This window comes from Durio zibethinus, chromosome 25 (genome assembly GCF_047325235.1).
Source record: "Durio zibethinus cultivar Kanyao isolate XHJ-2024 chromosome 25, ASM4732523v1, whole genome shotgun sequence".
Classification (NCBI taxonomy): Eukaryota; Viridiplantae; Streptophyta; class Magnoliopsida; order Malvales; family Malvaceae; genus Durio; species Durio zibethinus.
In genome coordinates, this window is record NC_143186.1 from 18,384,808 (window position 1) to 18,403,810 (window position 19,003).

General features: G+C 32.3%; 5 protein-coding genes across 8 annotated transcripts; 3 read left to right on the top strand and 2 right to left on the bottom strand.

The window, feature by feature from the left end:
- Positions 1 to 314: 314 nt before the first annotated feature.
- LOC111275699 (tryptophan synthase beta chain 1) lies at positions 315 to 3,177 on the bottom strand. The gene is made up of 5 exons (XM_022861196.2): positions 2,694 to 3,177; positions 1,677 to 2,033; positions 1,110 to 1,552; positions 927 to 1,021; positions 315 to 719 (listed from the first exon to the last, which is right to left on the bottom strand). Exons 1-5 carry the CDS (start codon positions 3,009 to 3,011, stop codon positions 544 to 546), a joined length of 1,389 nt encoding a protein of 462 aa, XP_022716931.2. The 5' UTR covers positions 3,012 to 3,177; the 3' UTR covers positions 315 to 543.
- A 1,559-nt stretch (positions 3,178 to 4,736) lies between these two features.
- On the top strand, positions 4,737 to 9,187 carry LOC111275702 (uncharacterized). 3 transcript variants are annotated; one of them, XM_089754719.1, is made up of 10 exons: positions 4,737 to 4,967; positions 5,483 to 6,244; positions 6,445 to 6,497; positions 6,982 to 7,051; positions 7,258 to 7,408; positions 7,874 to 7,988; positions 8,064 to 8,111; positions 8,202 to 8,247; positions 8,340 to 8,410; positions 8,940 to 9,187. In XM_089754719.1, the coding sequence occupies exons 2-10, from the start codon at positions 5,669 to 5,671 to the stop codon at positions 8,977 to 8,979; spliced, it is 1,170 nt and encodes a 389-aa protein (XP_089610845.1). In that variant the 5' UTR covers positions 4,737 to 4,967; positions 5,483 to 5,668; the 3' UTR covers positions 8,980 to 9,187. The 3 variants fall into 3 exon arrangements, with proteins under 3 accessions (XP_089610845.1, XP_022716934.2, XP_022716936.2); XM_022861199.2 differs by having other exon boundaries at positions 5,634 to 6,244; XM_022861201.2 differs by having other exon boundaries at positions 4,739 to 4,967; positions 5,634 to 6,244; positions 6,469 to 6,497.
- Positions 9,188 to 9,692: 505 nt separating this feature from the next.
- LOC111276451 (putative F-box/LRR-repeat protein At1g56400) lies at positions 9,693 to 10,475 on the top strand. The gene is made up of 2 exons (XM_022862195.2): positions 9,693 to 9,746; positions 9,897 to 10,475. Exons 1-2 carry the CDS (start codon positions 9,693 to 9,695, stop codon positions 10,473 to 10,475), a joined length of 633 nt encoding a protein of 210 aa, XP_022717930.2.
- A 9-nt stretch (positions 10,476 to 10,484) lies between these two features.
- LOC149511732 (putative F-box/LRR-repeat protein At5g54820) lies at positions 10,485 to 14,327 on the top strand. 2 transcript variants are annotated; one of them, XR_016333787.1, is made up of 3 exons: positions 10,485 to 10,799; positions 10,956 to 11,129; positions 11,317 to 11,419. XR_016333787.1 is itself a non-coding variant. In XM_089754720.1 (3 exons), exons 1-3 carry the CDS (start codon positions 10,791 to 10,793, stop codon positions 13,938 to 13,940), a joined length of 426 nt encoding a protein of 141 aa, XP_089610846.1. In that variant the 5' UTR covers positions 10,485 to 10,790; the 3' UTR covers positions 13,941 to 14,327. The 2 variants fall into 2 exon arrangements, 1 of the variants encoding a protein (XP_089610846.1); XM_089754720.1 differs by lacking the exon at positions 11,317 to 11,419 and adding an exon at positions 13,698 to 14,327.
- Positions 14,328 to 14,411: 84 nt separating this feature from the next.
- Positions 14,412 to 17,300, bottom strand: LOC111276450 (septum-promoting GTP-binding protein 1-like). The gene is made up of 6 exons (XM_022862194.2): positions 16,908 to 17,300; positions 16,655 to 16,772; positions 16,418 to 16,514; positions 16,291 to 16,330; positions 15,515 to 15,598; positions 14,412 to 14,893 (listed from the first exon to the last, which is right to left on the bottom strand). Exons 1-6 carry the CDS (start codon positions 17,223 to 17,225, stop codon positions 14,729 to 14,731), a joined length of 822 nt encoding a protein of 273 aa, XP_022717929.1. The 5' UTR covers positions 17,226 to 17,300; the 3' UTR covers positions 14,412 to 14,728.
- Between the last annotated feature and the right edge of the window lie 1,703 nt (positions 17,301 to 19,003).

A 19,003-nucleotide genomic window follows, 5' to 3' on the forward strand; every position in this document is an offset into this window, starting at 1 on the left:
AATTAATGAAAGGGCATCTCATATTTATCCATAACCATAACCCTTCTTTGCTTCAGCTATTCACACTTTCTGACTAATCCTCAGTAGGTAGGGTCCCTTTTAGAGTGCAGCTTAACCGTTGAGTAAGACCCTGGTCATGGGCAATGTGATGAAAACAAGGCACCATTTAGGCATTACCGGCAAAGAATAAAAGGATAAAAGACAGCCCCCGCTGCCGCCCAAGGGTGGCCGCTGGCCAGCTGAGATTGGGAGGGTATATTAGAACAGCCAGCTGTTCTCCACTTATGTCTTGTTAACCTGATTAACAAATGCCATTTTGAACCCAAACAGTGCTCAAGTACGGAGAGAAGCAATCCCCACCACACTGGAACTCATTACTGAACAGGAACTGTCTAAAGTTTGTCCCCGTACGAAAGTAAAACAAAGTAATACATATAAAGAAACACTGAGAAAAACTACGAAAACATTCTGCGAACGATGGGAAAATCGCTTACTTTTCATGGGCCGAAAAAAAAATTATTTGCAACACAAAACTACAAAGAATTACACCTGCAAATGCTTAATTGCTGTATAAACATCCTTATCACCTCTGCCACTGCAGTTAACCACAACTTTGGTACCATTTGGTAGAGTTGGACACAGTTTCTCCAAATAAGCAAGTGCATGAGATGTCTCCAAAGCTGGGATTATGCCCTCCAGTCGAGATAATCTCTTGAAAGCTGCAGATCTCAAATGGTTTAGTAAGATATGCGCTCCAGACAGGTTGTAAGGTTGAAGATGCAGTAAAGAACACAGTGCAAAAAAAAAAGGTGAATGGTAATAATGTGCCTCCATGAACAATTTCTTTTGCAAGAATAAGCAACAGGCAGTAATCATGATCAGATGTGATAGGACTGAAGCCTTGAAAACATTTGGTAGTTTCATACCTTCCAACGCTTCTTCATCTGTGACACTGTGGTACTCAGCACGCCCTTCATCTTTCAGAAAACTGTGCTCAGGTCCAACCCCAGGATAATCCAAGCTGTATAGCCACAACAAAAAGTTGCCAAGTTATTCAAAGCATAATAACAAGCCACCAAAAATGAACAAATTCATTATGAAATCTCTACCCTGCGCTAATGGAATGAGGTTCAATGATTTGTCCATCATCATCCTGTAATAAGTAGCTCATAGCTCCATGCAACACTCCAACTTCTCCCTTGGTCAAAGTGGCAGCATGCTTGCCACTATCCAAACCAAAACCTCCAGCCTCCACACCAATCAACCTAACATCCTTGTCGTTAACAAACTCATGGAAAAGTCCCATAGCATTTGAACCTCCACCAACACAGGCAACCAATACATCTGGTTTCCCTCCCCATTTTTCCAGCGCTTGTTTTCTTGTTTCTTTACCAATCACCGCATGGAACTCTCTAACCATCATAGGATATGGATGTGGACCAGCAACAGATCCCAAAATATAATGAGTTGTCTCCACGTTAGTCACCCAATCCCGGATAGCTTCTGATGTAGCATCCTTCAGTGTTGCAGTACCTGAATGAACTGCTCTAACCTATATGTTAAAAGATACAATTTAAGATCAAACAATGCAAAATAGCCAATCCAAAGGGAAGCTGATATACAATCTTCACTATAACAATTTATAAAAAATTGTGTCTCATTGGGTAAACACTTACCTCTGCACCAAGAAGCCGCATTCTGAAAACATTAAGCGCCTGTCTTTCCATGTCTTGAGCACCCATGTAAATAATACACTGCAAACCAAATCGGGCGCACACAGTAGCTGTTGCAACTCCATGTTGACCAGCCCCAGTTTCAGCAATTATCCGTTTCTTGCCCAAATGTTTAGCGAGCAATGCCTGAGCAACAGCATTATTGATCTTGTGAGCACCCGTGTGGTTAAGATCCTCCCTCTTAAGGTATATATCTGGCCCTTCACCATTAGGATGCTTGTAATGCTCTGTAAGCCGCTCTGCAAAATAAAGCGGACTTTCCCTACCAACATAGTCTTTCAAAATCCCAGCTAGTTCTTCCTGCAAATCATAAATATTTTTTTCACAAAATTACTACTTCCAGTGCCAAAAGCCCAAAAAAAAAAAATCTAGCAAAAGAGCTTCTTTTTTATATTATTATTTCAATGCTCAAATTCTTTAGAAGAGCTCTTCAATTACCAATTCTCCTACCTGTTTTTCACAAAATTTTCATATTTTTAATAAATTTATGAAAAAAAATTAACTTAGTTAAAAATGAGCCAACAAGGCTAAAAATTAATGTCAAATCAAATATATTTTTTATTCATTCAAAAATGCGTTTAATCTAACTTTTCAAAAAAATTTTAGCTTTATAACAAAAAGCCATTTTTTTCCTTTTTTTTCCCGTGAAAATTAAAGTCAATATCAATAGTTACAATCAAACCTAACTTTTAGCAATCATTTTCCAATTATACCTATGTAGTCTCAACCACAACAAAAAGTCAACAAATTTTCTTCTTTTAATCAACAATCAAATTCCTTGAAAAAAAAAAATTTCTAAATTCCAAATTAAATTCCTAATTGACAAATACACACACAAAATATCCTACTTTAAACTAACACAAATAAGTCTGGCAAAAGAAGAACTAATCCAAATACGTATTCAATAAAGAAGTGCATACCAATACGTATAATATACGGTGGAGTAACAACGAAACTAACCTGAAATTCATCGTCTTTAGAAAGGGAACGGAAAGCCGTTTCCAGTTCAGAGAGAGCAGACATTAGGGTTTCGGGAACATATTTGCCGCCGAATTTCCCGAACCTACCGAAGGAGTCGGGTCGTTTCCATCCGGTCAGGTCTGACTCCATGGAGACCGGAGCAGCGGGGACTGGTTCTCTAGTTAACATACAATTAATAGCAAACTTTTTCACAGGCGTTGGCTGAGACGTAAATTTGTTGAAATCGAATGGCAATTTCGAGGAGGAAATGGGATTGGACACGCGGATAGTGGCCGTGCTTGAGGTGGAGGCGGCCATATTTATGGCAAGTTACAATTTTTAGGGCTTTGCTTCTTTTCGAAGGCAATTTTGTTTTGGGGAGTGGATTTTTCTACAGTGAGAGGAGGAACAAAAATCTTAAACCTTGCGGAGCCATAAGAGGACAAGACAGGAGGAATAAAATTTAAACAAGATTTCATAGGTGAAATTTATAAAATTTTTTATTAAAAATAAATAAATAAAACACTTAATAAAAAATTTAATATAAAAAAGTATTAAAATACTATTTATAATTTAATTTTAATCTATACTTATTTAATAATAAAAATTTTATTCATATTTTTATTAAAAGTATTTTTTAATAAATATATTAATTTTTTTAAAAATTTTATTCATTTAATTAAAAATGACAACCCAATTTGTTTTGGTTGGGTTTTGATCCATCCCAACTTATAAAATCATTTTTTTAAAATTAAATTTTGGATCTAGTAAGATAATAATAACAAAAAATTGATATCAAATTTTAAATAAATCCATCTCGTCTCGATCCAGTATATATATAATTATTTTAAAATTATTTATTTAATTTTATTTTTATATTTATATTTATATTAAAAATAATATTTTATTAATTTTAAATTAAATATAATTGAATACGAATTTATACAACGTCGAATCAAATAAGATTTTACATAATATCGAATCAATTTAGATATTATGAATATAAAATTAAATCAGATTTAAAACAAACAAAAATTAACTCCAATCCGACTCATTATCATCCTACACTTTATTCATATAATAAATTTTTTTAATTTATCAATTTTTATTTTACTTTCATTTTTAATTTTAAATTATTTATTTTTAATAAAAAATTAATAAACTCTATGAAATTTTATATAATTTTATGGGAGATTTTTAAAAGATTTTTTATAATCGAAAATTATTTTTTTGATTTCTTTATAAAAAAACATAAAAAAAAAACTGGATTTTTTTTATTGAATAATAAAGTAAGGATTGAAAACTAAGTTTGGAAAAAAGGCTAATGGAAATTATTTGACCAGTTGGTTACTACTTATGCACTTTTATTACAAGTAAAAGTCTTTTTACTTGAAAGGGTAAATTTAGGAGGAAAATTTTGATAATATTATATTTTACAATTCCAATCCCTTTAATATAAAATTGGATTATTTTTTAATTTGGTTTCAAGCAATTTTTCTCAATTATCTTTATTTTTTATTATAAAAATTTAAATTTTAATCATTAAAATTAAAAAATATAATACTTTATCAATAAAATATGCTATTATTGATTAAAATTAAAAGTTTTAAACAAAATTTTTAATACATTTATTTGAAAGATATTAGTAAAAATTTTCCAAGATGAAAATAGTATCACGGTATAATTTCAGCCTTCTTTCTCAAAGGTGATAACATTTTCTCTTGAAATTTTTTAATTTAAAAATATTAAAATTTTATAATATTAATAAATATAATAATTTAAAATATGATATAGTGATACGATACGAATATAATATAAAAATAAAATATAAAATTAATACATTTAAAATTTTAATAATAATTATATATGAATTTAATAAAATAAAAAATTTTATATTTTTTATTAATAAAAATTATAATAAATAATTTTTATATAAATTATAATATAAATATTTAAATTTTAATATTTTATAAGACATAAATACATATCATGTGCTTGGACTGAGTTGTAAGGTACAGGTCGTTACCAGGCCTGAAATTTCAGATTTCTCTCGAGGCCTACAATGGGCATCGATGGAAGATTGGGTTTTGCATTAAAAAGCGATGACTTTTCTTTTGGGTCTTTCATTTTCTTAATGGGCTTTCCTTCGCTTTCTTTCTCATTTTCTCTCTTGCCTAAACCCTTATCAACTCAGAATTTCCTGTTTCTCTTTCCCTTGCTTTTTCTTTATCTCTGAAATCTAACTGCGGATTAAAGTTCAAACAGTTGTTCCTGGTAAGCAAGTTCTATCCTTTTTCCTTTGAAAAACTTAATCTTTCTCTTCTTTTCTCTTTAATGAGCTTTGGGATGAAGCAGGTGCTGTTTTCGGGTTCTAAAATCACTTCTCATTGCATTATTTTTTTAATAATTTATTGTTTTTCTTAAATATTATGAGGTTTCCCGTTCTGTGTATTCTCTAATTTGCTTATTTTTAGTTATTTCAGTTATGCTGATCGGTGCTTCATTGTTTCCAACTTAGAAAGTTCTGTTTTTTGTTTGAACTTCGTTAATTTTCTCAGCTGTCAAACCTAGTGCTTGTTATTTTAGTGTGTTTTTGTGCCTAAGTCTCAAGGTTAGCTGACACTTCATTATTGTCCTACGCTTATGTTCTAATGTTGTTGAAGTTCTTTGATTTTGCTATGTTGTTTTTGAATGGTTGAAACCGTGTTCAACTTGTTTGCTAGGTCTTAGGTAATGGTACTCTTTAATCTTAACTCAAAACCTAGGTATGATTCGTTTTGTTCTTTTAGGTGCCCCAATGAAGATATCCAAGTTTTTAAAATTGCTGACTTGGTTGAGGAAAAGGACATGAGAAACCTTATATGAGTTTTTTCCTTCATCTTATGTAGAAGCAATGGTCATAATTTTGCTCGATTGCTAAATTTATGTTACGTGTTTCAGCCTAAACGCGTAGACAAATTTACACTGGTAACAGAATGGGACGCAATTCGACCAACTATTCAGAGTCTCCAGTTAGGAGGCGAGGGTCTCCAGTTAGGAGGCGAGGGTCTCCTCATAGGAGGAGTCCATCACATAGAGAAAGATCACCTGCGAGGCATAAGAGCTCGCATAAAGGAAGCTCCCCTGTAAGAGAAAAGTCTCCTTCTGGGCACAGGAGTTCTCACAGGGACCATTCTTTGGAAAGCGAAAAACATTCTGGCCATACTAAGTCTCCAAAGCATGCTAGTCCACGCTCTCCCTCCCCCCAGACAAAGAGATTGAGGAGAGCACAGGCTGAAAAGGAGGTTGAGAAAGCAAAGGATAGGGAGTATGAGAGAAACCATAGCAGGGGTAGTGAGAAGAGTATACGTAAGGAAAGAGCTTCGGGGAAGGAGAGGATTTCCAAGAGGGAAATGGGGGGTGACAAAAGGGAGAGACGGTCAGGAAGAGATGATACTAACAGCAAGTCTGGTAGAGGAAGACATGAGCGGTCTATTTCTCCATCTGATCTTCACCACAGGAGCAGGCATAGATCTCGTTCACCTGCATCAAATTCAAGAGCTCAGGATGAGGTGTCTTGTTATATCCGGTTATTCTTGCTTGTTTAATTTTATTCTGTTTTAGTTTCTATTTTTCATAAATCATAAGAGCTGCTTTTTCACATTCTCATTCTAGCAAACACAATAAGCAGAAATGAGGATACACATTTTCAGTTATAATCTTCAACTAATGTTTACTTTTTTTTTCATCTTGAATTGATGTCTACGTGAAGTGTGACAAAAATTTGTCGTTTCAGGTGACTAATTTGAGAGGTGCTGAACAAGGGTGAGCTGCTTCTTAAGCTTAAGCCTCTTCTTTTAACCTTCTACCAGGATATGCTTAACATATAGAAATTATTTTATTACCAAAGATTTATTTTTGTCATGTTTTTGACACCCTCTTGGCTTTCTTGATGATGTTGGCGTTTTTGCTCTTTTCTTTTTATTATTTTTTTTGTTGGAGGGGGGAGGGTTGTTGTTGACGTCAAAGAATTACTCAACCTAAAAGTTTAAGCTGTTATATTAGGGTCTAATCATGTTTTTGCTTTTAGTCTCCATTTTTTACCCTGATCTTTCTTTATAGGTTTATGATCTATTAATCCCTCTGTTTTCTTTTAATGATAAAAGTTTAAGCTGTTGTATGAGGACCTAATCATGTCGTTGAATTTACTTGCTCTTGTAGGTTTCTAGTTTATTATTGTGGATATACTTTTTCTAGTCTTGCAAGCTTTAACATAATGTCTAACAATAGGTTGCTTTGTTTTCCTAAGCGGGAATGATGAAGATGATTCTGTGGCTAATATGAAGGCAGCTGAGGAGGCTTTGGAAGCAAAACAAAAGGTAACAGATAGCTTGGTTGTTAGCTTTCTTTTCATATAACATGTTTTATTTTTTGTGCCAAATTATTCTTCGTATCCTCAGAGCAAATTTATGAGAACACACCCTGCAGTTCTGTTGTTTTAAATCATACATTGTCTTATCTGGTTAGATAAATCTTATGTCTGGTGTTTAATTTATCTTTTCTTTACTGTCATTGTAACTTGTAGCAAAAACCTACATTTGAGTTATCCGGAAAGCTTGCAGCAGAAACCAACAGGGTTAGAGGTGTGACTCTGCTGTTCAATGAACCCCCTGATGCTCGAAAACCCAATATAAGATGGCGACTCTATGTTTTCAAAGCTGGTGAAGTACTAAACGGTTAGTCCAACATAGCTTCCTTCCTTTTTCATGTGTTCTCTTCCTATGATTCTATGATTCTACAGTTTGCCCTTTTTATCAGAATGAATGTTTTTCATGCTTTCAACTTTGAAAAATGTACATCTCTAATAATCATCAGAGCTATATGGCATTGATACAAATTAGTTTAACTCCATCTGTATGATGGAAGTGAGGTGCACTTCAGGGTTGGACCTTTTGGTTTTAAATTTGTCATATTCAAGATTAAATATCCTCACAGAAGTTTGAGAAAAACTTTTATGTAAATGTAAGGGATCTATGATTTATATTTAATTGTTGCTATTGCATTGGGACCTGGAGATTAGAGTTTGTTGTTCTCATTATGTTGACAATTCATGTTGATCAAAGAAGTTAATGACCATTCAATTATGCATGGAACTTATTCCCCTGATTTTTGGTTCTTTTTCTAATTCATCTTGTCGGCAGAGCCCCTTTATATACATCGTCAAAGCTGTTACCTTTTTGGGAGGGAAAGACGAGTAGCAGACATACCTACGGACCATCCATCCTGCAGCAAGCAACATGCTGTCATTCAATTCCAGTATATTTATACTTTGCAGTTCTATTCTCTGCTTTTGCTGTGAATTTTTTTAACTAGACATTTCCGCTTTATCAGGCAAGTAGAGAAAGAGCAACCTGATGGTACATTAACCAAGCAAGTAAGGTATGGATAAGTTGATTTGGAATTACTTCTGTTGGTTAAGAGCAATCCTGATGAATTCCTATCTTATTTTACTTTGCTTTTGCTTTGTAGGCCTTATATAATGGACCTTGGAAGCACTAATAAAACTTTTATCAATGTGAGGAATTCATCTCAAAATCTTTTTAATTTGCACTGAAACTTGATTGAATTCCTATAACTACATCTAATATTTTGTTTTTGCATTTGCAGGACAATCCTATCGAACCTCAACGTTATTATGAACTTTTTGAGAAAGACACCATTAAATTTGGTAATAGTAGGTAGGACACAAGTCAATATTCTGCGTTTAGTTTTTTGTTGCATGATAGGAATGAAAGCAATTTGTACAACATATAAGAGATATTATGTGTGCTTGACATGCATGCATACATGCTTTGGAGAGTGTAGTGACAGTTCCACCAAGCTACTATGATATTGGTTGGTAAAAGGTTTCCCGTTTTGGCCATTCTCTGGGTATTACACTGCATTTTGCTGCTGCTATTATTGTTTTCATCATCATGATGTTGTTGGTGGTTTTTTTTTTTTTTAGAAAGTAATCGATTCATTGTTGTTGCTTTAGCCACTGCTCTGTTGTGCCAGATAATCCCCTCCTCCCATCTGTAGGAGAAATTAGTTTAAATCTGTTTGGTTCTATGGTGAAATAATCTGATTGTCATCTTGATTTGGTCTCTGAATACTAGCCAAGCGCTTAATGCCCTGGCCTGGTAGGGAAATTGTGTATGCTTAAAATGGCTGGTTCTTGTGCTTTGCCATTGATAGCTTTTAAATCATTTGTTTTGATTTCTGCAGCCGAGAGTATGTTCTACTGCATGAGAACTCTTCCCAGTGACGGGTATTGACAGGCCACCACGGCCATACGAATTCGTATCTTGAATTGGGAATAGTTTTGTTGTCAACATGTTTATTACAAAATACAAGGAATGTTATCATAGTATTCATTTTTCCTCATTTGAGATTGGAGAAGTCTCTTGTAGAACTAGATGTACGGATTTAATCCAGTTCATGCTAGTGTATGCTAATGTTCCCTCTTGAAAGTAGGCAGTGCCTTTACTTTCTCTGTGCGATCTTCTTTATATGGTACATGTTGTGTTATAACTAGCCAAGAATAAGTGAAAGTAAATGATGCAGGGACAAAATGATGGGATCCATTTATGTGTTTTTGGCAGTCTTAAAACCTAATGGCCACTGCATATATATACATACATACATATATATGAGCAATATCGCGTCATTTATAAAAGTTGGTATACAACAGGTCTCTTTTCCGGTTGCAGTTTTTTTTGTACTAAAATGAGTTTTCGTTTTCCTTTTATTCTTTAAATATTTAATGTGGCACATAATATACCTTATAAAATTAAATAAATGAAGAGTTGATAGTATTTTTTTTTATCAAATAGTTCATATTTATACCTTACATCAATTGCAACGATTTGATAAATGACTCATTGGGATAGATATAGTTAAATAATACCCCCTTAGAAACGTATAAGAAGTTTTCTCTTCATATGGCTCTAGAAAAAAAAATGATTAAAAGTTATGTCTATGTATGGAATTATAATGTATGTAACTAGAATGTCAAAAAGATTCATAAACTCGGTAAATCAATTAGACATTTAAATTCGTTTTTTTTTTTTTCAAAAAAAAAGGCATTCGTATTCTCGTAACTCAAGTCAAATAACTTTCAAAATGCTAAAAAAATCTAACATTGAAATTTGTTTATAATTTTGTGCTTCCATGAAACCCAAGGTGGCCATGGCTGATAACAAAGATCTGTTTATGGAGTTGCCCGAATGTCTTCTCCATAGCATCATCTCAGGTTTGCCATTCAAGGAAGCAGCAAGAACTTCCATATTATCTAAGCATTGGCTTAGCCTTTGGCGTGCAACAAGGAACATAGAGTTCGAAGAGAGTTTCTTTGTTAAACATGGAGAATCTGATGCAACCAATGCGATGAAAAGAAGACTTTTCATTGATTTTGTCCAACAATGGATTGCAAACTACTCTGAACCCTGCATAGATAAGTTTGCACTCGTATTCTCCAAACCCAAACAATTTGTTGCTGACATGGAAAACTTTATAGCATTTGCCATTGCAAAAAATGTCAAAGTGCTTAGTCTTGATTTTTCTGATCCTGAAAACCATACACCATTGTTTGATTTACCTTCCCATGTTTATGGACTTGGAGTTCTTGAATCTTTGAAATTGTTTTTATGTAAAATCGACATGCCTGCTTTCAAAATTTTCAGAATGCTTAAGGATCTTTCTCTAGGTTGCATTGAACTAGAACAGAAGTCTATTAAGGCCTTGTTTCAACTCCATTGCTAGAGAGTTTGAGTCTGACAAAATGTTGAAGCATAAAGCATTTTTGTTTGTCTGAACCAAGTTATCTGTCAAAAAAATTGGTGATTGACAAATGCATTTTTTGTGATCCTATGTGGATATGTATCGGCAATCTCCCAAACGTGCGTTTCTTCAAGTACTCAGGGATAGTAGGCAGCTTTGCCTCGGACTACTTTTGCTTATTGGAAGAGGCAGATATCGATTTCATGTTAAGAGTCAAGTTTTAGAGATGTTGGTGCTTTTCTTTATCATCTCCTACTTGATCTTTCTGCCGTCACCATTTTGACTGTTTGCAGTTACATGCTTCAGGTATAACTATCAATTGTTTATGCTAAAATATCTAATATGCCTTCAACAAGCATAAATGTGAGGAGTAACACAAAATTTACTCTATCTATTATCAGATTTTTTTTTTTCATTTCTTGGTGCAATCAATACATTTGTTATTTGTGCTTCCATTTTCAGGTTATTCCTAGTTCGGAGGAGCCTTTAGGTACTAAATTTCCATTGAATGTCAGGCATCTGATATTGAAGACTGCCTTGCATAGTCATGAATTTTATGGAATAACATTCCTCTTGAATAGTTGTCCACTTCTAGAGACTCTTACAATTGAACTATGCCCTACAATTGTTTTCCCGGTGAGTATATCTATAGCAATGTGTTAATACGGTCAGGGGTATCTCCAGGCTATATTAGCTAATCACTCCTTGAGCGATCTCAAGGAAACATGTTCCTGATTTGATTATCTATCATAGCAATTTATTCTAAGGAAATCATCTATTAGAAACAAAAATTCTTGACTCTATTTTTTTTTATCATTTATAGGATTATGAACCCCGTTCGAGTTGAATACTTATGACTTTTGGAGGAAGAACTTGATCATCTATAAATGCATACGTCGTACTGTTATAATGATTTTGTGTCATTCTGATAAATTTGAAAACGAAAATAAAAGAACGAAAAACGGAATCGTCATCAATCTTTTTTGACTAATTACAATTGGTCACCTATTAAAATTTATTATTCTAATAAGATTTTAAAATTAATTAAAACTTATTAAAAAGATAATTTCACGATCTACAAAAATAGTCTGGGTTCGAGAGTCGATTACGCGTGGGGAAGGATTAGCATCCCTACGATGTCCGTTTAAAAATGATACCACTTAACTACATGTTATCATTTGATTTTGATTAAAAATAGTCTCATCCTCGATGTTTGAAAAAATAATTTTCTTGATTTTTTGGAAATTGGTTTGTTTGGTTTTATTTTAAAAAATATATTATTCAAATTTCATTCGAGAAAAATAAATTAAAACATTTTTTATTGAAATAATTTTTAAAATACTCTAGTACGTTGGTAATATTAAAAAAACTCTTTATTACCTAGAGATTTCTGAAGCATCGCTTCTCGAAATACCTAAGAATCTCATCCTCGGAAGTTTGAATTTATTTTTTGTAAAAATTATATAATGCATGCAATGCAAATAATAACATGATACACACATTTTATTTTTTATTTTTTAGAAATTTTATTAATTTTTATTATTATTCTTATTTAAAAGAAATGAAGAACAGAGGAATTTTTATTGTATTAAAAATTTTTTATAAATATTCTAATATACTGGTAATATTTAAGAAAAAATCTTCTCATCTAAGGATCTCTTAAAGCATCTCTACTTGGAATACTTTTAGAATCTCATCATCAGACAAAATTTCTTTTTTTTCTCATTTTTTGTTACCTATTTTAAATTTATTAGTTAATTTTATTATTATTAGTTTATAAGAAAAAAAGAAAATTTTTATTGTATTAAAATTTTTTTATAAATACTTCAATACGCTGGTAGTATTTTAAAAAATCTTCTTATCTAGAGATTTCGTAGGTATCACTACTTGGAGTATCTTTGAATCTCATCGTCGAACAAAAATTTTTTTTTCTTATTTTTTTATTATTTATTATTATTTTATAATATTTATTCTAAAATTAATATAATTATCAAAAACTTTTATTATATATTTTTTTAGTAATTATTATTATAAAACAACAAAATTTTATTATGTTAAATTTAAACATTTTAACATGCATAAATATTAAGAATAATAATTAAAATAACCAAAATAATATATAAAAAAATAAAAAAAAAGTTTTACATGAACTGGACCGATCAACGCGCGGTTCGAATTGACGGTTGGATCGCATTCAGCGATTCGATTCTGGTCCAAGTCAGGTCCAGCAGTTCAGTTCCAATTCAGGTTGACCGATCAGAAGCTGATAAAGAAAAATGGTCACGGGTCAGGTGTGCGGACCCCTGGTCGGGTCAAGGGTTGACGTGCGGATTCTTAGAGTTTAAAACGGCGTCGTTTTAACTATTGATAGCTTATATAAAAGGTCTAATTTTTTTTCAGTCATTCTCTTCTCTCTCCAAAAAAAAAATCTTTTTTTTTTCTTCAACCAAACGTAGATGACCGGCCGGTCATCGTCGTCGCTGTCGTTACTGCCGTCGCAAGTCGTCGACCGTCGTCATCGATGACCGAAAAAAATCAAAATCACCTAAAATATTCTTCACAACCCCTTAAACACAGATTCAGCCTCCTTTTCACGAAAAATAGTCTTAAATTCTCCATATCTGCTCTTGAAGTTTCGGTCAAACTGCCCTTTTTTTCTCTTTTTTTTTTTGAAAGTGACTTTTTTTTTTCTTTGTGCAGGAAGCTTCCCGGCACTAGGTTCCTCTCTGCGGGGAGGACTGTGTTGAATTTTTTTTAGGCAGAAAGCTCCCTTTTTTTTTTGGCAGCTTCTTTCCTCCTTCTTTGTGTTCGACTAAGAGCTCTATTTATAGAGCTCTGACAATGTCTTGTGCTTAAGGGAGTGGCACAAGACACGACATGAGATGCAAACACGAGCCTCATGCCTTTGTATTTCTTCTGTATTATCTGGTGGTACAGTAGGATGGCTAAGAGCCTAGGTGAGAGTAGTGAACAAGGTATGGGTGAGGGATAGGTGGTAGGGTATGGTAGCGATGGTGCCAAGGAAGGCACCACTACCATCCCTCATTTTTTTTTGTTCTGTTTGTTTTTTTTTTTGATATTTTGTATTTTTTTGATATTTTGTATTTTGTATTTTGATTTTTTTTTGTATTTTATATTTTTATTTAAGCTTTATTATTGTATTTAATATTATTATTATTTTTTTTTTTTTTTTTTTGTGATCAGACAAATTTGATGTCCCCGCATACCTTAAAAGTGATGGAGGTGAAGAGCTCCAAGGGAACTGTGAATGAATTTCTGGTGCTGCAATACCTGATCTGCCATGGACATGTAATGGAGTGGATGAACCTTTACATTTCAAGGGAACCTGATGACAATCGAGGCAATGTGGAATCATATAGAGCAACGGCTCAAATGTTGCTGCAGTTGAAGAAGGCCTCAAAGAAACTACAGATATCAATCTCTTGATTGAGAAAATGCAAGTGTTGTATGACACTTCAATAAACAAATATTGTAATAAATAATTTGCTGATATTTTCTCTTCACCAAATTGTGAATTCAGCAATGGATGGTTGCTTTTACTTTCACTTTTGCAGTTAGTTGAGTGATAAAAATGGAATACTTCACTTATAACGCCTTTGTTTTTTAGGCATTTCATAGCTATTGATAAACCTTTCTTTGGTAGGTTTGGTGCTTATTTTCGACCAAATATTTTATGGCCATAACAGAATAAATTTGGACCCATTCCCTTTTATGAAGCCTATAATTTAATCCCATTTTCATGTACTTTAAGTTGCTTGAATACAGTGTGGAATCATTCCAACTCCACTCAGCAACATCAATTCCCCTATATCTTTTTATTTATTTATTTTTAATACAGAACCCTTTCAGAAAAACTTAAAGCAGATTCTTCTATTTTGTGGTTAGAAGAAAAAAAAAGGGAAACAAATCATCTCAATATTTTATATTTCTGATTTTCATCTTCTACATGAAAAAGACTTTTACAGTAAGACATGTTACTTAAATCACTGAAACATCAGAGATCAGCTAACTTTGAATTCAGTGAAAAAATGTTAACAAGGAAAAGTAAAGCCAATGAAAAGAAAAGAAGCTAACAATCAAAGACCAAGTTTGGTGGTTGTGGGGTCAATTAGCTACCGAGATTGAACAAACTTTTTTGGGTTTTTCTCTTTTTCTTTCTCTTTCGGCTATGTACATAAAAATCAGTGGAAAAAAAAAAAACAAAAAAGTGGGTTTTAGAAGTCGATAATAGGCTCTCCAATGGTCAAGTTTCTCTCTACCGTCCATGGCAAGTTAAAGAGTTTAGCCATGATGAACTTGAAGATCTTGTTCACATTGATGTTATGCGTAGCACTTGAGAAAAAAAGGGTTGCCTTCATTGCCCTGGCATATGCTCTTGCCTGTTTCACCAAAACACAAATTCAACTTTGGTTACTGCTAAAAAAAAAAGCTTAGAAAAATCAAATCGGAAGTTTCTTTATCTCAAGCAATTAAATTTCAAATTTCTACTTTAATCAACAAGTGGCCCCTCGTGTTTATAATCTTCAAACGCGGATTGAGAAAGAAAGGGAAAGGTTTGCCACTAATGTCAAATGGCTGAGAATTGACAAAGGAAGACTCCTCAGTCAAGCCTGGACGTTCCTCCTATTCAAACGTGTCACTGTTAAGGCAAAATTAAATATTTGATGCTATATTACACATTAATAATCTAGGTATTCAGGTTATATGTTTTTTGGATTTGCCGAATATGAGTGTCAGATACAGATACATGTTTGAAGGGTATATTTATTTTCATCTATAGCGTTTTATGTCCCGTTTTATGGTTACTTTAGAGTGTCCAATGCGCGTCTGACACGAATACCTTAAAAGAAAATTGAAGATTGAGAGTGACATGGTTCCCTGTTTTGGTCAATATTTGTGAGTATTTCTTACTTCTGAGAGCAATGAAACTAGAAAAGAAAGTACATTGACAGAAGCAGGTCTCAAGTAACTATGCAAAAGAACAAATGTAAGTTCATTACCTGAGTCACAATGGTCCATTGCAAATCTGGGGGTAGTCTAACAAAATCATCGAATTTTGTTCCTACTAATATTGGAATAGCTGTCTGCAAAATATTGGGGAAAAAAAAAGAAAGAAGAATAAAGCACGTTAAGTAAAAACACTTAAAAAGCTGGGAAACTGATACAAAGAACAGACAAAAGCATCATGAATTTTTCAAGGGCTCCACTCCATAAAATCCTTCACTGATACAGACCATCCATTAATTGGAGCACCAATTTTCTGGGCCTAGAACTGAAACTTAACATCAATACTCTTTATTGTTTGCCAGTAAAGCCTGAATTTGACATTAATCTAATAATTTCCTCATTAAAATTAATTTCAGCCATTCCCCACATCCATTTAGAAGGGCACAGTTTCTTTCCTAAAGTATCAATTATTGTTGTATTAACAGTCAATTATTGGCTTAAAATTGCAATTAATTATATCAATAAAAGTTTTTCAGTTTCATCAAGACCCCATTTCTCAGGTGTAGCAAACATCGGCTAAACCCAAATTGCAATTAAATTTCAAAGAGTAACTTGGTTGGTTCATGCAATCGACTGCCAGACTTCCAGCAGGTATGGTGTTCAAATCTCAGCACTTGCAACCCTTTTTATTATCCTTAGGCGGCTGCATCTTTTGTACAGAAAAAAACATTGGCTAAACCAGCTAATCTTAACTACCCATTCACAGAAAATTACCATTTTTTTCTATCAGAAAAACTGATTATGTTAAAAGGAAGAGAAAATTTAGTACCTGGTTCCACTTTCTTGCTTGACTATACCATCCAACAACACTGCCAAATCCAACAAAAACTTGCAAATATCAGAAAACTATCAATTTCAGTACTTTTTCTCCATTGAAAAACAGGTTTTAAACTAACCTGTTAAGGGTGCATCGACTAGTTAGATCAAACATAAACAAAATTGCCACTGCATCTTTACAAGCAATTGGAACATGATCAAGTGAATTACTGTCACCTGCAACCAAATAATCAGAAAAAAAAAAAAAAAAAAACCTCTGGTTACGGTAGAACAACAAAGCTGAAAGCTCAAAAACAAGACAGGATAACAATAACCAAAACCAAATTTAAGAAAAACTTGTTTCTTGGTTAACATACCTCCCACATCCCATATGCTGAAAGCAATCCTGGCACCTTGAACAAATAATGTTTTGTTTACTAAATTTAATCCTGTCATCTGTAGGCTTTTCTCTTGCTCATCCCCAACATATTTTATCTTCCAAGCCAAATAGAGATTAAAAAGAAAGGGTCAAAACCATTAAAAACTACTTATTCTAAGTGAAATTTCATTAAGCCAAGTCAGGACCAAACAATAGAAAACAAAAAAAGAACCAAAATCATATGTGCTTACCAGAAAGCTTGTTTTTCCAATTTGACAGTCACCTAACAAACTGATCTTCAAACTAACCAAATCGGAATCCGTCTCATACCCATTACATATCATCCGGGGGTGACTCTCCGGCAAGGCCTCACCGTCTTCTACCACCACCACTTCCAACGGAGAAGAAGAATCCCGGCTAGTCAATCTCCTATAGTGAGCAGGCCTTCCTATAGAACAAACAAGAATTCTATCCCAAATGAATCTAAAAAACCTTCGAAAAATCGATACCCTTTCTAGTATACTCCACTTAATGTTAACATGAACAATTTTTCTACAAAGTTGTGTCATTTTTCAGGTGGCTTCATGAATGATTTTGGACATGGAAATGGAAGATTAGTTGGTGTTTTAATATAATATTTTGTGATGAAAGAGGACTGTAACGGTTGACTGGTATTTTTATTTTAGATGTATTCCCAAATAGTCCAAATTGCCGGCTTCTAGGGGTCTACGTACTGCATGGGCATTTAGGTCAATCGTTGTCAGCAAAGATTTTTATTGGAAGGTAATTTTGAGAAGATAAAAATATAAGTTGGCGCAAATAATTAACATTTAAAGTTTATGATGAAAAATATTTAAATTTAAATTTTTATGATTTTTTGTGAGTAGGTGATTCATAAATTATTTTTGTTGGTTAATAACATCTCTTACTCTTTAATTTTTTAAAATAAAAAATTAAAAGACAAAAATATTTAATTTTTTTAATTTTTATTTTTGAAGGGAACAATCTTCGTCTACGTACACGAAGCCCAAGCATTGGTTTTTTAATATAAGAAAAGATAAAGAAGAATTGACGTCTTTGGTTTGGGAAAGTCAACATGTGCTCAAAATTGGTGGCTATAATTTCTTGTTTAATTAAAAAAAAATGTTTTCTGATATGGGTTTTTCAAGAACAATCTTAAATTCTTTTTTTTTAAATCAATTTGGAGTGAATAAATTATTTATATAATTATTTTCACATTTTTGAATAAATATAAAAAAGTATAATTTATCAAATATTATTTTTAAAAATAATTATATAAATCAAATTAAATTAAATCTCGAGCTAAAACTATAAATATAATTTAAATAATGCTTATTAATTATTAATTTTATCAATTATAATGTGGTAAAAGAAAAAAAAAATTTGAAAACATAATGTTGTGGACAAGATAAGTATGTGGAAAGTTAGATATTTGTGTTTTCAAATTTTGATTTTTGTTTGTTAATTATGAAAATGAAAAATAAAATAAAATGGTTTATTAGAATTGGGTTTGATCAGATTTTAATTTCCAATCATCAATAATTTTATGAAATTTTCTTTTCAAAAAGACTATGTATTTTTCTTTAGAAGTGACAAATATGAAGGACAAAATTATGGATCAATGAAGACAAAAGAACCAATAAAAACAAACCATTTGTATATTTATCTATTGCCTGTTAGATCAAAAAGAATATAATGGTGCAGTTGTTGGTAGGTTAAGTAGAAAAATTAATTAATATGGCATGATCAATGTCATTAAACAACCATAAAATGTTTGTCCTTTGATTGGTGGATCTAGATCAACTAAACCAATAATATAAGCCTCATAGCATAAAGCAAAAGCTGCAAACACCACCACAATCACATATAAACCCTACCTTTTTTTTGGTTGATTCATACTTTAATATTAGCTTATAGGCATAATTATACCTCTATATTATGTAAAAAATAAAAAAGTTAGCAGAAATATTTTAAAAAAAAAAAACAAAAAATAACTTGCGGACGTTGCTAATAATTTTGTTGTGAAAACTTGTATTTAATCTGTAAAATATTATTTATTTTGATTTAAAATTTTTATAATTTTATTTTATAAAAAAATATCTAATAAATATAAATTTAAATCTTAATATATATACACGTATATTATATCATATTTTTATATTCTTTCAATATAAAATTAAGAACGTCACGTTTATAAAATATTAAAATTTTAATTTTAATCATCAAAATTTAACTTTGATAATTTCAAATATATATTTATTTATTTATACAAGCACATAAGACTCAGAATTGGTGGCATTGATTCTTCGTCTATAATCTACCTATA

Coding starts and splice junctions, on each gene's coding strand:
- LOC111275699 (XM_022861196.2), bottom strand. CDS start 3,011: ATGGCCGCCTCCACCTCAAGCACGGCCACTATCCGCGTGTCCAATCCC. Junction 1,022..1,109: donor CCTCATTCCATTAGCGCAGG/GTAGAGATTTCA, acceptor GTGGCTATACAG/CTTGGATTATCCTGGGGTTG. Junction 720..926: donor AGATGAAGAAGCGTTGGAAG/GTATGAAACTAC, acceptor TGAGATCTGCAG/CTTTCAAGAGATTATCTCGA.
- LOC111275702 (XM_089754719.1), top strand. CDS start 5,669: ATGGGACGCAATTCGACCAACTATTCAGAGTCTCCAGTTAGGAGGCGA. Junction 7,052..7,257: donor CTTTGGAAGCAAAACAAAAG/GTAACAGATAGC, acceptor TGTAACTTGTAG/CAAAAACCTACATTTGAGTT. Junction 8,248..8,339: donor CTAATAAAACTTTTATCAAT/GTGAGGAATTCA, acceptor TTGCATTTGCAG/GACAATCCTATCGAACCTCA.
- LOC111276451 (XM_022862195.2), top strand. CDS start 9,693: ATGTATGGAATTATAATGTATGTAACTAGAATGTCAAAAAGATTCATA. Junction 9,747..9,896: donor CAAAAAGATTCATAAACTCG/GTAAATCAATTA, acceptor ATGAAACCCAAG/GTGGCCATGGCTGATAACAA.
- LOC149511732 (XM_089754720.1), top strand. Junction 11,130..13,697: donor GCCCTACAATTGTTTTCCCG/GTGAGTATATCT, acceptor TTTTGTGATCAG/ACAAATTTGATGTCCCCGCA.
- LOC111276450 (XM_022862194.2), bottom strand. CDS start 17,225: ATGACACAACTTTGTAGAAAAATTGTTCATGTTAACATTAAGTGGAGT. Junction 16,515..16,654: donor CAGCATATGGGATGTGGGAG/GTATGTTAACCA, acceptor ATTTGGTTGCAG/GTGACAGTAATTCACTTGAT. Junction 15,599..16,290: donor AAGCAAGAAAGTGGAACCAG/GTACTAAATTTT, acceptor AATATTTTGCAG/ACAGCTATTCCAATATTAGT.